An 18,359-nucleotide genomic window follows, 5' to 3' on the forward strand; every position below is an offset into this window, starting at 1 on the left:
TCTGTTTAAAAACAGCACGCACCCGAAGGCCAATGAAATTGGACCTTGGAAATCCACAAGCACGAGCTATGTGGAATCCAAGGTCCAATTTAAAAACGACGGGATTAGGACTCTGGGCTGCGCGACACTGCTGCGCAGTGTACGCTAGGCCCGAGCCCTAAAAACTCCTCACTCAGGCTTCACTCGAGGTTTCAAATTGGAAAACGTAAATTAAAGGTGGCAGTTTTTTAAGAAACAATATTGTTGTGTTGCATGGCCTAGTTTAAGGACTACTTAGCCCATCGTGAGTTCTGTTTAATGAGAAATGCCAACCATATGAAGAAAATCATGACATGTATTAATTCCACCTTTTGGAGCCCTTTTAAAGAATTCCAGTCAATGGTTTCGTATCTGGCATCAAAGAATTCTGTGTACTTTTGCTTGTAAGGACTAACGCAATGTTATGTTAAGAAATGGGCATTTGTGTAGTACTCACCACTATTATTAGTCACATCATAGTGCATTCTGTATCTGTGCCACCTTTTGTAAACATCTGGAGCTACCATCAAATATTATGTCGGTTGTTTGCTGATATTAACCTGTGTGTGATTAGTAGTGGGTTACTGTCATCACTTACCTCCAATAACGATCTGGTCTAGCCAGATATTTACAGGGTGCTTAATTTTACCTGCCCAACATCAACATAATTCTTGTTTACCAATGATACCCTGCTCTATGGATAATCAATTAGGATTCAGAACGGAGACGTTGATTGCTTAGTGATCAGACTATCCTAGTGACAAAGTATGTTGAACCTACAACAACTTTACTCTTGCAAATACTAGTACATCAAGTGCTGAACCCTTTGCATGAGTTGGACTGGCTACCATTTAATTAAAATGAAAAAATGGCATTGTTTTACCAGAAAAAACTGATGGGCTTAAGAAGTAAATGTTTGTGAATCAGATGAAAGACTGCACTTTCAGCGGTCTAATTCCGAAGAAAATTGATCAGATCAAAAACAGTGCAAGTGAAAACATCAGACCTCTCTAAATATCCATTATAAAGACAAGCATTGGCATTGCCAATAGGTCTCGCTTTTGGGCCCTTATAAGTAGTTATGCAGCATAATTTCCTTGTTGCAACAACATAAAATGTCGCATGCATAAACACTTAGATGGTCCCAAAAGCGAGCCCTATTGGCTATTTGCAATGCAATAAGTCTTGCATTTAGGCAACTTTAAGCTGTTGGCATAGTAAATGACAATGCCTTTTCAATTTATTGTAAAAGTAAAAAATTTTGAAAGTTATTGTCATTTACAATGCCATTATGTTCAATTTAAGTAAATGGGAGACCTATAGCATTGCAAATGATTGTTATTTATGATGTGTAGCCTGGCGTTGCGTGTGTGAGTGGCGTTGCGTGTGTGAGTGGCGTTGCGTGTGTGAGTGGCGTTGCGTGTGTGAGTGGCGTTGCGTGTGTGAGTGGCGTTGCGTGTGTGAGTGGCGTTGCGTGTGTAAGTGGCGTTGCGTGTGTGAGTGGCGTTGCGTGTGTGAGTGGCATTGCGTGTGTGAGTGGCGTTGCGTGTGTGAGTGGCGCTGCGTGTGTGAGTGGCGTTGTGTGTGTGAGTGGCGTTGCGTGTGTGAGTGGCGTTGCGTGTGTGAGTGGCGTTGCGTGTGTGAGTGGCTTTGCGCGTGTGAGTGGCGTTGCGTGTGTGAGTGGCGTTGCGTGTGTGAGTGGCATTGCGTGTGTGAGTGGCATTGCGTGTGTGAGTGGCGTTGCGTGTGTGAGTGGCGTTGCGTGTGTGAGTGGCGTTGCGTGTGTGTGTGGCGTTGCATGTGTGAGTGGCGTTGCGTGTGTGAGTGGCGTTGCGTGAGTGGCATTGCGTGAGTGGCGTTGCATGTGTGAGTGGCGTTGCGTGAGTGGCGTTGCGTGAGTGGCGTTGCGTGAGTGGCGTTGCGTGAGTGGCGTTGCTTGAGTGGCGTTGTGTAAGTGGCGTTGCGTGTGTGAGTGGCGTTGCGTGTGTGAGTGGCGTTGCGTGTGTGAGTGGCGTTGCGTGTGTAAGTGGCGTTGCGTGTGTGAGTGGCTTTGCGCGTGTGAGTGGCGTTGCGTGTGTGAGTGGCGTTGCGTGTGTGAGTGGCGTTGCGTGTGTGAGTGGCGTTGCGTGTGTAAGTGGCGTTGCGTGTGTGAGTGGCGTTGCGTGTGTGAGTGGCGTTGCGTGTGTGAGTGGCGTTGCGTGTGTGAGTGGCGTTGCGTGTGTGAGTGGCGTTGCGTGTGTGAGTGGCGTTTTGTGTGTGAGTGGCATTGCGTGTGTGAGTGGCGTTGCGTGTGTGAGTGGCGTTGCATGTGTGAGTGGCGTTGCGTGTGTGAGTGGCGTTGCGTGTGTGAGTGGCGTTGCGTGTGTGAGTGGCATTGCGTGTGTGAGTGGCGTTGAGTGTGTGAGTGGCGTTGCGTGTGTGAGTGGCGTTGCGTGGATGAGTGGCGTTGCGTGGGTGAGTTGTGTTGCGTGGATGAGTGGGGTTGCGTGGATGAGTGGGGTTGCGTGGATGAGTGGGGTTGCGTGTGTGAGTGGTGTTGCTTGGGTGAGTGTGGTGTTGCGTGGATGATAGTGGGCTTGCGTGGGTGTGAGTGGCGTTGCGTGTCTGTAAGTGTTGCTGTGTGGGTGAAAGTGGCACAGAGCCTTTGATGTGGCCTGGCGCAGGAGAAATGCTGCTGCTGCTAATTAAATACAAGAGCGGCCGGGAAGCGGCCGGGAAACACAAGTACGGCCGGCCACATAATTAGGGGAGGAGAAGCCGCACAGCACACGCTGGGAGAAGCCCTTTGATGTGCTGTGCGGCCGCGATGCGCGCTCTGTGCTGGGGGAGGGCCATTAGCCTGAACTCGCGGCAAGATCAAACGAAGGGTGGGAGGGACATTGAGCAACAGATGGCCATGAAAGTGTATGGGCCAAAAGCGCGTGCCTGTGGCCACGTGCACTCGAAGAAAACGCCACGAAAAAATGCGGTGGTTTGACAATCAGTTCGAGCACTTGAATTCTCGCCATTTCCCATTCCTTCGGAATGGTAAAGGCCAGACCTAATAAAGAGTAACTGTGAGCTAATGTGCAGAGCATTATGCAAGAGAATTTTGGAAGTAGTTCGTGTGCAGTTCTGTTGATGAATTCTTTATTTGGGATGACAGAATACAAGAACATTATTGAACCTGTATGCTTTAGATAAATAAAATGCAAGTGATTCTCTTTCACTTTTCAATGCATGTCATCACAAATTAGATGCCAACCACTTGACCAATGACGAATGTGTTTCTTGAGACTCTAAGATATGAGGATGTTTATGAATTTATATCATGGTTTTAATGCATCTTTCTTCTGTTCAAATCTATAGGGAATTGAACGGCAACAACATCACACGAATCAATAAGAATGACTTTTCTGGACTAAAGCAGATGCGAGTTCTGTAAGTACTTCTTTTTCGTTTCCCCTTTTCTCAATGCTGGCATTTGTACTGGATACAGAAACTGATGTGCTGTGAAGAATTAAGAAATCTGTAACTGATGTTCTGTTAAGAATTAAGAAATCCTACAGATGATGTTTTTACTTCGGATAAACCTTGAGGCAAAAATGGCTATTCTCACTACAAAGTTATTTTCCTCTAGTTCACTTAAGACTCCATCATGTGCACCATATGCTCCATCCCCACCTAGGTATTGGGACTCGTGGTGTGCAAAATTGCGCTATTTGCTTTTGTGTAATTAAATTACTTTTTTTGTCAAAATATACATAAATTTGCAAATTGCAAACCTGGTATTTGCTGCTGTATTTTAGCATGAAATGCGTTCTTGCGTCCACTCTGTACATGAGGATTCATTTTTAACTAAAAAATGCAATAAAGCAAGAGCACTGCAAACAAAAGCTGCTTGTGCTCTTTTATTTGTGTTGTTCCTGTTTGATCAATGATTTACTGTAAACATTGTGTAATGATGCAATGTAGTGTCAGAGCCTTATTTCAGGAATTTTGCATAACAAAAGTAACACAAAACTTACAAGATTACACTCATTAAGCCAACATAATGCAACTTTCATCACAGCCTGGGACCTAAGTTACCTAAGAAGTGTTCCTACACACCATATAAGCTGCCTGTATCATTTCAAGGATAGACCATACATTGTAAACCAAATTTAGTTATTTGTGCACTGGAGCGAATTTGAGATGCCTCGTGCATTTTAAGTGATCTTGACGTCCCTTCAGGATGCACACGGGCACATTTAACTTAGTATGAAGTTATTGGCAGTACTCCTGAAATCTTCAAATTCACTCAAGTGTGAGTCTGGCCATAGAGGTCTGTTTTGCCTGAAGATGTGTAGGCTATCTCCCCGGTTATTCTGTACAACAGCTGGGTAAAGTTTGCTCCAAAGATTTCTCTCATTATATTAACAAATTGTTTTACACTTTGCTATTTTTCTGTATTTATTACCAGTTGTGCACTATGCATGCCAATAAACATAAACCTCTACTCCTGAGACAAATTGAAGATGGAATTGACTATTTTAAGCTTTGCGCTGTTGACTTTCAGGTAGTGCGTAGTGTTGATGTTTTGTTTTTGTTGTTTGAACTCAGGTGCAAATTAGATGAACTATACTGGGCTTTGGCACCAATGAGCCTTCATTGACTTTGTCACTTGTGTCTGAGCTGATGGACCAAAGCTCAAACAAGTTTTGGTGCACTGTGTAACTGCAGGGAGACACCATCACACATAGTGCGTATGATCACAAACAACATTCCCATATGCTTGCAATCACTAGAAATGAGGTAGACATGTAAATCATTCCATCTGCCGTCTACTGATCTGTTACCGTGGCCCCATAGGTAACTGATCTGGCTGCTGTCCTAAGACAATGTGCAGTCTCTGTCTCTGTTGCCCACAGTCATTTAGTACTCGCCAAAACAACAGAGAGACGGAGGTCAGGTGTTGACAGAGTTTATGGGAGGGCACCTGAAGCAAAAAGATTATTTATTTATGTGCCATTTTAAGTCCCAATGTACTGTTCATTGATGAAAATAATTACCCATGATAGAAAATGGAAATGCCCAGAAGGCACTTTGAAGGCTAGATTAAACTGATGAGTTTTGTAAGGGAACAAGTGCGAGATCTCTTAAGCATAGTTGTGAAGTAGTTAATCGCTTGAAGCTAATCAGCTCATAGGCTGGAGTGTTTTTGCTGGTTAGACACCGTGCAAAGATTCTTAGCAATATCTATGCTATTGGGAGAAAATCAGCCACCCTTTCACAGCCACAAGTTTACTCTGCATACATCTGTGCAGCAGGCCTGGCAGGATGACTTATTCTGCCATATCAAAATCAAGATGGGGGGAGAACGGACCACTTGTCCTTTGTCACCAGGGTCTTAGTTAACATGGGAGACCATTGTTGTAAAAAACCCTCATATACGGACACAGGCGTTGGGCGGTATATGTTGATTCTCTGCCTTTGTGTACCGTAACAGCATGATCATTGGGTCTTTTCCTTTGTTCAGTATGCTGACCGCCGCATGGAGGAAGACCAACTGGATTGACAGTAGTGGCCAGGAATAAAAGAGGGCGTGCTTGTGCTAAAAAATGTGAAATAAAATTCCTCTCACCAAGTCTTGTGTACTTTATTCCTGAGATCTATGATGTGAGCAACTAGAAACAAAGTTGTGCATGTATAGACCCAGTTACAGGTCTATCGCACTGGTGATGGTGGTCAACATATTTCAGTCTCTTGGGACCTCTAGAGGCTTTCATCAGGACCAGTAGGTTAAGAGCTCTTTTGTGGCTCTTAAAGTGAAAGAGAGGAGGGATATTGTACTCACCACCCTTCTTGTTTATGGTCAGATCTAATGTATCTGTACCTCCGATATTGGTGTATGCTGCTACATCGGGGCACCAACGAGCCGGAAGAACCTGTTACAGTACTCTGTAAGAACAACTTGTTCTGGCTCTGGTTGTCGTTCCCCAGGTTATTCTGACATATACTACTTACCCTAGACCTCTCCAAATTATACTAGTCTACCTGCCTGCGAAAAAGGTGGCCTATTATTGTAAGCATTCTGATTAATTGAAGGCATGACTTTTCACCTGCCTTCATGAAAAAAAATCACCTCAAACGAGATGAACAGAACTAAAGAAATAAACTACAAAAAACTCATATTGGTTCCTAGCTGAAGCAGTGGTGCCTTATAGTCAGATATTTAGTTAAGTATTTGCTAACCAGCAGCTAAAGGGGAGGCAGTGCTCAATTTCAGCTGGTGGTTTCCGGTGCTGGGCACCAGCAATTAATGGTCAACATCGATGCATGTGACAGTCGGCCAGAAGGTTGCAGTGTCTGGCCAATTTAGAGATGTACACAACAACAGCTAATTGTTAATTCAATATACATTACAAATGACTATTACCTGCCGCCCAAGCCGTTTTTATAGCTTTGGAGCCCTGAAATAGTCCGAATTGTCACAGTTCTAGGAGTGTGAGGTTTAGTAGTTGGTTTGGTACTGTCATTAGCAGTGCTGGCAGGGGCAATGGGTGGTGCAAGCTGCAGTGGCCTCCTGATGAGACAGTGCAAATTAAGCACTGAGGGGAGATCATAAGCTAACACACATTTTTCATTATGGAGGTCCTTTTTCCATTTTACACTACACTGTAGATTGGGCACTACCACAACACTCTACATTCTTGCTCACCCTTGAAAGACATAGGCAGAAGTTGCATTCCTGTGGCATATATTGCTACAGAAAAACGGACTGGAAACAAGAAAATGCTAAGCTCGACCAAAAGACGTTTCCAAAATAAAAACATGAAAATCCAGTAAATTAAACAAGTGTGTAATACTCAATTTCTGAAAATATATATTGGAATGAGGGACCAAAATTATAGTTTATGAAGAAACTGTTCTGTGATAGAATTTTGAATCTGAATTTATTTACAGTGATCTCGATCCACATGCAGAGCAGGGCTGCCTTTTACACAAGAAAAATGCATAAATTGCAAAGTGGCACATAAACAATGTAACATATTAAGAACTAGGTATTAAAATTAGCAGATAGACTCACATTTAAAAGGACCAGTAAACACTTGATTAAAAATGTAAAAAGGTCTTAAAAATGGTGGCCCTTTTTATTGATCCAAAAACCATAACAGGCCTTGCCCCAGTTATATTGCTTTACGGTCCTAGCCAGCTCATCTAAGCGTTCTTGTTTAGGTAGTTCACTAATAGTGCTCAATCCTATGGAACTGTACAGAGGCCAGTCTAATAAGGGTACTTCAAGTCATCTGAGATATCACAGATGCAATTAGCAGAGACTGCAGTATTTCTCCTAATCTGAGTTTTGTTTAACATCCTCCTTTTGCCAATGCAAACGCCTCCTTTCTATGTGGTTTGTCAGCAGGGTTAGATACCGCTGTGTGTTCAGCGATGGATCAAACAAACCTCTATGGGCAGTATAGGAAAAAATTAATAGTGCATCCAGTCTCTGTTCTTTTGCTACCGGCACACAGTGTTTAATGATTGTAAAGTTTATTTATCTCGTTGAGATCATTTGAAGGTTATTCAGGGCCTGGGATAATACCAAGTTGAGCCTCTTTCTTTCTTTGAGCCAGAGAGTGATGAACAAGGATTTACTGTTCAGCTTGAAGTGTTCGTCCCAAGCCCAATCACCAAGTTGTTTTGACATGATCTTAGTCTTAGGCCTTATTTCATGGGGCCATCTGGCTTTTTTCTTCCATAGAGGTATAACTCACATCTGATTGCAGGATAGCGGTGGGAAAAATATTTGGGAGGTTAAGAAATGTTTTCCAGAATTTTCTTTCAAAGTGACCTCCAAGATTAGCACTCTTGTTCAAACCCAGAGTTCTGCACCGTAGGCAATTTGACTTCCTATTTTTGCTAAAAAGACAAGGGATGGGCAATAAATCTGCTCTACCTTGAGTTTGCAGAATTTGCACACTCCGCGTTTTGCTTGTAATGAGGAGTTATGGCAAAACTCCGCCAACGTCCGCATGGTGAAGCTTTTTCTCGCACATGGCTCTCCAATGATAAGTTGGCATGCACGAGTGAGAATTGGCTTCCCATAGCACGATTTTCTCAACGTGGGCATTCACAGTGAGAGAGCTGCCACTCAAGTAGAAAATCTATGTGAGTGGCAGCAAAGAAACAGCACCCTTTGGTGCGCCACATAGTGCCTTCCATGCTGATTTTACAGCGCGGACAAGCTCTTGGCGCAAAAAATGTGTGAGGAGTGTGGCAAGCAGACTCTGCCCCCTCATGTAACTCCACAGAATTCCTTAGAGTGAAACTGGTGAGATCAGCCCACCCCTAAAAAATACGTTGTCAATATGATTGGAGAAACGATTGCCATGTTTCCCTACCATTCTTGTATTGCCATGTGCTGAAGCCTATGCTTTTGCGCGAGTAGTTTGAATATGTGAGGACCAATTTTTTTGTTTATTTCTACCTTCAAATGTTTAAAGGATTCCACATCTTCTAAAATTAAGCCATTTACACAGAACATATATTTTTTCTTTTTGTTTGATTTGATTGTAATACGTTTAGTTTCCCCATTGATGACTTTTAATTGATTTATTTTACAGTATGTTTCCATGGCTATTAGTTGGGCTTGCAGGGCAGTTACTGCTTTGGCAATCAAGATTGCGTCATTGTCATATAATAAAGCTGTGATTTTAAAGTCATTTATCATCCGATATCCTCAGCGGCTGTCCTTACTGATCCATAGAGGTCATTAATGTACAAGGAGAATATAGTAATGAGGTCCACGCAGGTAGGATGTAGATTAAGTAGATTTATTGAAGTAGGTTACATGTAGAGGAGTTGTAGTGAAGCAGCCCCACCAGGAGCAGCCTGCTTGCTGCTCAGCCCATTCTCCAACTGTCACACTTCACCTCACATGCACCCAACATTCCAATATGCATCATCCCTTCACCATTCCATGCAGCACATACCACATTCACACTGGCTGAGCAGGGGGCAAGATAATGGCAGGACATTCACAAGAACAGGATACTAAAGAGAACAAAAGCGGGGCCAACAAACACCCTTGTTTAACTCCATTCCTAGGATGGAACATTTTACAGATTTTCCCTTGTTGGTATAGTCGCACCTGCGAGGTAGTATCGGTGTATAACAGAACAAACTGTCCAATAACCTTCATAGAAAAGACACATGGATTCGAGAGTGCTATTTTTGTAGGGCACAGAGAAAATAAGAAGTCTGGCATAAACACAAGTTTTTGGCTTTTTCTGAAAGAAGATTTAAGAATTGATTATGGAGCTAGACACGAGCCAGGAGGAGACTTGAAGGGAAGAAGAGAATGATTGACTTCAAATTATATAGCAATGAGGTGTAACCAAATCCATGAGGTAATGGAAAGTTTTGAGATAGTGAGTGTTTAATTAAAGTAACATTGTTTAACTCAAAACCAGAGGTCACATCATCAAAGTACAATTTTCTGGTCTTCCATGCACAAGGTCAGCACAAAAATATTTTTTGCAGAATTGTGGTGCAAATTCCCTGAGCAATGGATATCTGCATGACACAACCCTCCCTCAATGTCACCAGACACCCAAGCTCCAAAAGAGTTTCTCTTACATTGGGAAAGGAAACTGGGAAAGGAAACATAACTAGACCAATGACTAATAAACACACACAACAGGTTTGTGGAATACTATTGTATACAAATGTACATATACATTGGTAAAAAACACACAATAGTGAATACTAAACCAAGTAAGCACACATAGGAGCAGGGCTGGCATTAGCACCGATGGCGCCCGGTGTAACAATAATTTTTGGCGCCCCCACCCCATGACCACTTCCTCTGATTCTCTCACTACCACCAGCCAAAAGCGCCCCTTCATCTCTTCAATCATAAGTTATTGCTAAACATACCATATTAAAAAGCTGTATGCCAGGGATGCTCAATGCAGGTGACAATGGGGTATATTCGCAAGATTACTGGTGAGAAAGAAGACAAGATAGTCCTGTTTGTGACATACCTTAGTCCCATTATTATTTTACTGCTACTAAGATCTCATAATGTATTTTGTTCATAGCAAGTGAAAGTCATATTTGAGACCTCCTCTTAACAAATTTACATTCAAAACACTCTATAATCCTTATGTTTTTGAGACGCTTGGAACCTTTGTCTGGAGACTGGGTTGCATTCCAGATCATGCTTCAGGCAGCTCACAAAAAGTTATGGAAGACTTACAGGTTATTTAAATAACATTCAGGAAGCAGACATGCCTGATTATTTCTCTGTCGTAAATGACATGTTGGTCATAGGAATGGCAGTGAAGTAAGAAACCCCCCAGACTTGCTTGCCTGTGTCCTAGTTAATGTCCAGTTTCAAACAAATGGAGGATCCCCTGGTGACGGATGTCAGGGAGGGGGAGTTAAGATTGACAAAGAGAATCCCTGTGTTTTTGGAGCAGCCTCGAATAGCTGAGGGAAATAGTCCCAAAGGGGTTTTCTTACACAGAATCTATTGTGGGGCGGAAATAGCAGTGAGCCAATAACAGTAAGCACTGAACACTCAAATATAATCAAATAATCAGCATAAACAACGGGATAGAAAATCAATTCGTGATTTATTTGGACCTCCCAAATGGGTTACAATCTAAAAATAATTAAAAACAACTAAAACAACCTATTGTGTAAAAGGGTTGAGATATCCAATTCATATGCTAAAAGAAAATCAAAACAATTCAATATACAGAACAAGTCGACGCGGCGTTTCGGTGGCTTTCAATCTTTGCACCTTCATCAGGACAAACATATATTTCACAGAATCTGTAGTGTATTTATAGATTCGAGTCTAATCCGTATCTTCAAACTTTATTCTCTTAGTGTGGATTCGCTTTTGATGATTACGACACACTGGGAAGCTTTTGATTGTGCCTCCACGTTTTCTAATTGCACGGAGGAACCACCGTATAATGGTAAAATCTTTAAAAACTTGTATATTATTGGATCTCCAACTACTAGTGTTTGGATCTGCCGATGTTCTTTCTCAATTATGCACCTCCTTTCTGTGGCTTTGCTATCAGGTCAACAGAATCTTTGATTTCGTGGTCGGCCTCCCTGTTCCTCCGTGCGTCCGCCTTCGTCTGGATTCCAGACGAAGGCGGACGCACGGAGGAACAGGGAGGCCGACCACGAAATCAAAGATTCTGTTGACCTGATAGCAAAGCCACAGAAAGGAGGTGCATAATTGAGAAAGCACATCGGCAGATCCAAACACTAGTAGTTGGAGATCCAATAATATACAAGTTTTTAAAGATTTTACCATTATACGGTGGTTCCTCCGTGCAATTAGAAAACGTGGAGGCACAATCAAAAGCTTCCCAGTGTGTCGTAATCATCAAAAGCGAATCCACACTAAGAGAATAAAGTTTGAAGATACGGATTAGACTCGAATCTATAAATACACTACAGATTCTGTGAAATATATGTTTGTCCTGATGAAGGTGCAAAGATTGAAAGCCACCGAAACGCCGCGTCGACTTGTTCTGTATATTGAATTGTTTTGATTTTCTTTTAGCATATGAATTGGATATCTCAACCCTTTTACACAATAGGTTGTTTTAGTTGTTTTTAATTATTTTTAGATTGTAACCCATTTGGGAGGTCCAAATAAATCACGAATTGATTTTCTATCCCGTTGTTTATGCTGATTATTTGATTATATTTGAGTGTTCAGTGCTTACTGTTATTGGCTCACTGCTATTTCCGCCCCACAATAGATTCTGTGTAAGAAAACCCCTTTGGGACTAGTTAATGTCCAGCAAACTTTCTAAGAATTCAACAGAAGAAGTCCCATTCATAATACAAAATGTGTTTCACCCACCTATGTCTATGTTTACATTCTCCTATTTTATGCAACTTGAGCTTGGAAGGAACTATTTGGTGAGCATGCAGGCAAAGCAAGAAGTACTCAAGCAAGTGGCTAAGAATTGTGGATATATCCTGATTATCAATAGGTTCTGCACGAAAAGGAAGGGTTGATATCAGATGGATATGTAAAATATGAAACTGAACCGTAGATTAAAATAATAAAGCTGTGGGTGGAGAAGGGAAAGGAGACAGAATCTACCTTAAGTGCTCTCATCTCTTGAAAGGAAGGGACTCAAAACCTCTGTGGTGAATAACCTGATGATTGAGCTCTCCAACAAATCTGTGACATCATGTGCTAATATGAAATGGAAGTGGCCACAGAAATGGATTATATGTCAACAATAATTCTATGTTAAGACACAATAGAAGAGACAGCCAGCAAAAACAGTTGTGGTCGGGCAGTAGAGGACTACCAGCAAGCAGTAACCAGAGCACATGCTGGCTGTAGCAGGTGACTAATTTGGGTCAGCCGAGAACTGTTCTGGAGGGACGGACAGGCAGCTGGCAACCATTAGACATGCAGAGGAAGAAGAAAGAGTAAATGCACCATAGAAGGATGATACGGTTTGTGATGAAGGGTAGGATAGCGTGGAAAGAGTACAAATATGCTCTCCAGTACAAGTTCAACCTTTTTACTTGCAAGAATGGACTCCACCTCTACGCTATATTTTCTTCCTTCTTCTATGCGACAGATCTTTTCATCATCTATGAATGGAAACCAGCTCAAATCAAATCAATCATTGTCATCAATTTCTTTTAAGTTCAGTCAATGATGAGAGTTTTAGGAAACTTTTAAAACCTATATTTCTCATTAAGAGATTAGTAAATTCTTCCTTTTTGTCTTTTTATTCAATTAGTAAATTAAATATTCTGATTGCAGAAACCATAAAAATATGGTTAAAGTCATCATTACAGCAAAATACAGCACATTCTATAAAGGAATTGGTCTTTGTTCTACAGTGGCGTAACATAACTTGAGGGGACCCTTTGCAAAGTACAAAAAAAGGGGCCCTCACGCTCTGGACCCAGTCAGGAGCTCTCTGTCCAGGGGCAGAAGGGGCTCCCTGGAGCTTAGGCCCCCCCTGCACTGTGGGGGCTATTGTTACACCACCCGTATACTACCTACTACAAACCTAACCTATCAGAGCCCATAAAGAGTTCATGGAAAAGAGTAAGATCAGAGGAGCACCAATATTAAAGTCTAAAGTCAGTCCCATAAAGAATAATTCTTAAAACAGAGTCTCATCTCTCCATAAGCACTAATATAGAGCTGCAGTCGCAACTGCACAAAGTAAACGTCGATCAGGAAAATAGGAACACAGATATAGCAGTAGCTGCACCCGGCAGGGCAGTAGGGTAAAGAAATTGTGACCTAAGTGTCAGGCAACAGCAATCACCGTCAGCAGTAGCTCACAGCAAAAGGGCAAGGAGAAGTGGCTGCAATGCAACGCACCAAAGGTTGGGCGCTCAGGGGAAAAATTGGTTTCTGACTAACCAGAAACGCACACTTTTATAAAAGACATGAAAACACGTAATTACAATGTTTCAGCTCTGAAAATGTTGCTCCAAAGAGAAGGCAACCTCCATCTGTAAGTGGTCTGATTCCTTCTTTCCCACGGCAAACATGTGAATCTCACGATCCATTATCAGAAAAGTACCTTTTCATGTTAACATTTGTGCAACTGGGACAAGCTAGCCTTGGTTCCCAGGGAGGAATATTGCACTGTTCAGTCTTACTTGTTAAATGCTTTACTGAGAAACAATGAACTACGCTAAAGACAGAAAATTTGCTTGCAGATCTCCTGGTATGCAGTCATTCGCTTATAAGCATACGTTTAAAGTTAAAACACACTGTCTATTCAATTTTATACGGACATGTGACAATGATGTTCAGTTCTAGTTTAACAAGAAGGTGTAGCTGAAGAAAATAATACATTTTATAAGCTGGGCACAACCTACAGTTATGACGGTATCTAATCACGTTTTGTGGCCAATCTATTGAATATACACGCAGAGCTCAGCATTTTCCTAAAAGCATCTATTTTATAGAAAAGAAAGGCCTAGCTTAAGTTCTGTCAATAGAAATGTTAGCTTAGTGCATTCTGCACCATTTTCTATCTGGTATTTTTAAATGCATTTTCATGTTGAATTCCAAGGCAAATTAACATTAGTACGATGAATTTTATTGGCAATTTTCTGAGTTATCAGTTGCAAGTAGTGTAAACAGTTAAGCAGCACATGTCTGAGTTTAGCACAACAGTAACAATTGGAAGGCAATTAAACAGTAAGAATTTCTTTCTTGCTGCTCGAAAGCATTGCCATCACAGTATGCCTGGCCTAGTGAAAAGTTAGATAAGGACCAAGAAGAGGCGATGCCCTTCTTTTTCACATCCAGCATCTTTCAAAATGGAAGAAGGGCAGGTCTTTCTCAATTTTGCGGAATGCAATCTTCAAACTCCTGTATAGAAAATCCTAACTCATCTGGAATGATTGCAAAGTTAATCAGAGTGGGCTGGGACTGACAAAAAATACTGATGGTGATTAACAAGAGAGGCTGGATCATGACACAAATACACAGGGGACCCTAGCAGATTGCCTAGCTGAGAAGAAGCATCCAGCCCATGGCAGGGAAAATGCTGCAACAGCAGCACATAGGACCCCTCCTGTCACCAGATGTTAGGACTTAAACATATCAGTAAATTACCTTCAATCAGATACAAATCAATGACAGGGGTTAAACCACATAAACACAATAGAAACAGAAGAAGGCCTCTGAATTAAGCAGCATCTGATTCCATGACCTTAAAGGGTGCTAGAAACTAGTGATTCAATTAACCCTGTGGATCAGAAACCAACCTATTTAGGCAGGGGGACTTAGCCGGTCAGCTTAAGACCCAAGCAAAGAAGCCCAGCCTATGAAGCTAAGAGAGAAACTAATGTAACACGCCTGTGCGCTGTCTCAGGCTGGTCATCCTCCCAGTATATGCTGTGGCACAGTGACCATGGACTCCTGTTCTACAGCCACGCTTCACTACTGTTGTGCACGGGCGCACTTGGTGACATCATCCACATGACCCCTATCATCAGGTTCAACTTAGTCAGAGCCACGAGCAGACAATACGTAATCGGTGGAGCCACTGGTTCCAGGTCGCATGCTGGCTTGAAGCCGAAAAATTAAATAAAATTAAGTACACAAGACCAGCTGAGCATACATCTTTTTGACCCTTGTAATACGAATAATTTAATGTTCTATTTGCTTTGATTTGTCAGTCTAAGATTAATGAGACACGTCTCACCTCACTTTCTTAACCCAATAGGATTGTCTGCAGAAGCACATGCCCTCTGTCCCCTTCGGTTGAGTCCCTTGCCCTCTCTTCTCAGCCTGGATATTTAACGTTTCTATGTCAAAAGGTTTCGGCCTGTTCTTGAGCACTATCTTAACCTGCTTTTGTGCAGTGTTGTATCTTTTGGCTCTAATTTTCATTGTATGAACCAGAATTTCACACAATGGATTAGTTAAATCTATGCCAGTGGCCAAAATGTACTATTGTTTTAAGATGATGTTTTATTGTTTGCCTGAATCGGAAATAAAACGTATTCGATTGATTAGGTGATTGATTTTGAGGGAGGTACATGATTCACTGTTACATATAGGAAAATTAAGGGCAGCATGGTTGATTCAACTATGTCATTTCACTAATTTCATAGAGACAGTAGGAATTACAAAGACAACCTATGTCTCGAGTAATACTGAACTCCACACACAAAATGAGCCAGAAACCCTGGGAGTAAACCACACATATATATAGCACAAAGTGCAAATGTTTGTGCTATATATATATATATATATATATATATATATATACATATCACCTCCACGTTGGTTCACAGCACGGGATTTCTGCAGCGCTCATGCATGTGCGTTGTCCTGCGGCTGAACCCACGCCGCTCAATTATGCCAAAAACTTTTCCTCATCAAAGGAAAAACGGGTCGCACAGCCAGATTTGATTATAACAGCAATCTTTTTTTATTACTAAATATCACAGGGCAATAGCGCAACTGATCTACGCGTAGATCAGTTGCGCTATTGCCCTGTGATATTTAGTAATAAAAAAAGATTGCTGTTATAATCAAATCTGGCTGTGCGACCCGTTTTTCCTTTGATGAGGAAAAGTTTTTGGCATATATATATATATATATATATATGACTCCGTAAATAAAAAAAAGATAGATAGATAGAAGTGCTTCTTGTCGATTTTTATTTCATTTTTTAAATTAGTCTCTGAAAATGGTTTGTTTTGCCAGACCTGAAAGATTTATCTTTTCCTATATATTTTGTAAATGCTCATAACTGTTTAGCAACTCCCATCACCTGGTCAAATTATTGGTGACTTATAACACCCTATTATGATAAATGCTGAAATTGATTTACATATATATATATATATATATATATATATATGAATAAGTATGAATAGGAACAAATGCACCTTATCACTAGCACAGTATGGCTCACCAAGGCACTAGACCCTCGAGTCACACGATTAAGATCGCTCATGCATAGCAATTCTCAACGCACGGACAGGCAGCGTTACAACATATTGTGATGCATTCCAATGTACTATGTTCACATTACATTTGACATCTACAAACCCAAACATGTCCCAAACCAGCAGTTAGTATTTTTATATGCACTAACCCCATTTATGCACTTCTTCATTTTTTTTAAAAGTGACGTTAAAACATGTACTTATTGTTTTCTTTATGTCTATGACATGCTAATCACAATGTACCTTTAAATATGATGTACTGTGGAGACGTGGGTCATGTGACCAAGACCACGGACGTGGTCGAAACGCTTCGTCCTTAGCTGCCAGGAATAAACCTTACCTGCTAAATCGACTTTCTGGGCTCGTTTGATGTCTGTTTCTTCGGATTTCTCTTGCTGGAATATATATATATACATATATATATATATATCCCACAACTTGGCTCAGCTTGGTTGACCCCTGGCGCTCTGTCACCGGTGCGTTTTCCTCGGCAGAGCCCTGCCGAATTCAATTCCAAAAATACCTTCGCAGGCAATGAAAACGCACTCGAGAAATCTTTCCTTTTTCAGTTATTTATTGCACCATAGTTCTTGCAGTTACCAACGCGTTTCACCGCCTACAGACGGCTTGATCACGGTGACATATACTGGCGGTCACCAGTAGGTATATATAGTTAGGATTGTTTTCCATAGGGAAATCGCAACATTCTATTGGGAATAACTTTGGCGCCGGTTGAGGAATCTTGCTGAATTTTTCCTTAACTTTGCCTCGCGGCGCTCTGGTCCTTTCCTGAAAGTTTGGGGGGGATTCGTCAAGCGGGGGCCGAGATAAAAGGGGGGCCCCAAAACGTGTTTTCCCCATGTTAATTTCCATTGGGCGGTCGAACTCACTTTTAGCTCGAACGGCTGAATGGATTTTCACCAAACTTGGCAAAATTGTAGGGACTGGTAGCCCGATGTGCCTTTGCTATGTCTCAAGATATGTGCTCCAGAGGATTTTGAGTAATTTGGGTTAAAAAAAATATATATCTATAGCAGCTTACCCGTGAGCTTACCCGTGCGCTTACGGTACGCGCACGTACGCGTACCGTACGCGTACCTCTAGTGCGCGAGCTGCATTCTGATTGGCTGCCAATGTCTGTCAACACTCCAAAACAGAAACTGTTGGCAGCCATCTTGTGCCTCGGTAGACTGAGGCACATGAAAGCAGAAAAACAAACGTGTAGAACTCAAAAAGGGGGCAGTGTAGAAGCACCCTGACCCCCTAGGCCTGCTCAGGGGGTCCCACAAGGACCCCCAAGGCAAAAAAATTGTTATTTTTTTTTAAAGTCGCGGGGTACGCGTATCGTACGCGTACACCCCGCGACTTTTTAAAAAAAAAACATTTTTTTTTGCCTTGGGGGTCCTTGTGGGACCCTCTGAGCAGGTCTGGGGGGTCAGGGTGCTTCTACTCTGGCCCCTTTGTGAGTTTCACACCTTTGTTTCACTGCTTTCTTGTGCCTTGGTTCTAACAAGGCACAAGATGGCTGCCAACACTTCCTGGTTTTGAGTGTTGACAGACAGTGGCAGCCAATCAGCTAGCCTTCCCGAGAAAGCTGCATGGTCATCGGCTGTCAACACTTCGAACCAGGAGGTGTTGGCATCCATCTTGTGCTAGTGTTGACAGACAGTAATAGTTCATTAGTATGTCTTCCCGAGAAAGCTGTATGCTCATTGGCTGTCAACACTTCTAACCAGGAAGTGTTGGCATCCATCTTGGGTCTTAGTAGACTGAGGCACAAGAAAGCAGAAAAACAAATGTGTAGAACAAAAAAAGGGGGCAGGGTAGAAACACCCTGACCCCCTAGGGCTGCTCAGGTGGTCCCACTAGGATATTAATATATT

General features: G+C 42.0%; 1 protein-coding gene across 1 annotated transcript in view; it reads left to right on the forward strand.

Moving 5' to 3' along the window:
• Positions 1-18,359, forward strand: part of SLIT1 (slit guidance ligand 1) — an 899,254-nt gene that overhangs the window by 133,087 nt on the left and 747,808 nt on the right. The window contains exon 2 of the mRNA XM_078643589.1: positions 3,367-3,438. Within this exon, the coding sequence (XP_078499715.1) occupies positions 3,367-3,438 (72 nt within the window). The remainder of the gene's footprint in view (positions 1-3,366; positions 3,439-18,359) is intronic.

Source organism: Lissotriton helveticus, chromosome 5_1 (assembly GCF_964261635.1).
Source record: "Lissotriton helveticus chromosome 5_1, aLisHel1.1, whole genome shotgun sequence".
Taxonomy (NCBI): Eukaryota; Metazoa; Chordata; class Amphibia; order Caudata; family Salamandridae; genus Lissotriton; species Lissotriton helveticus.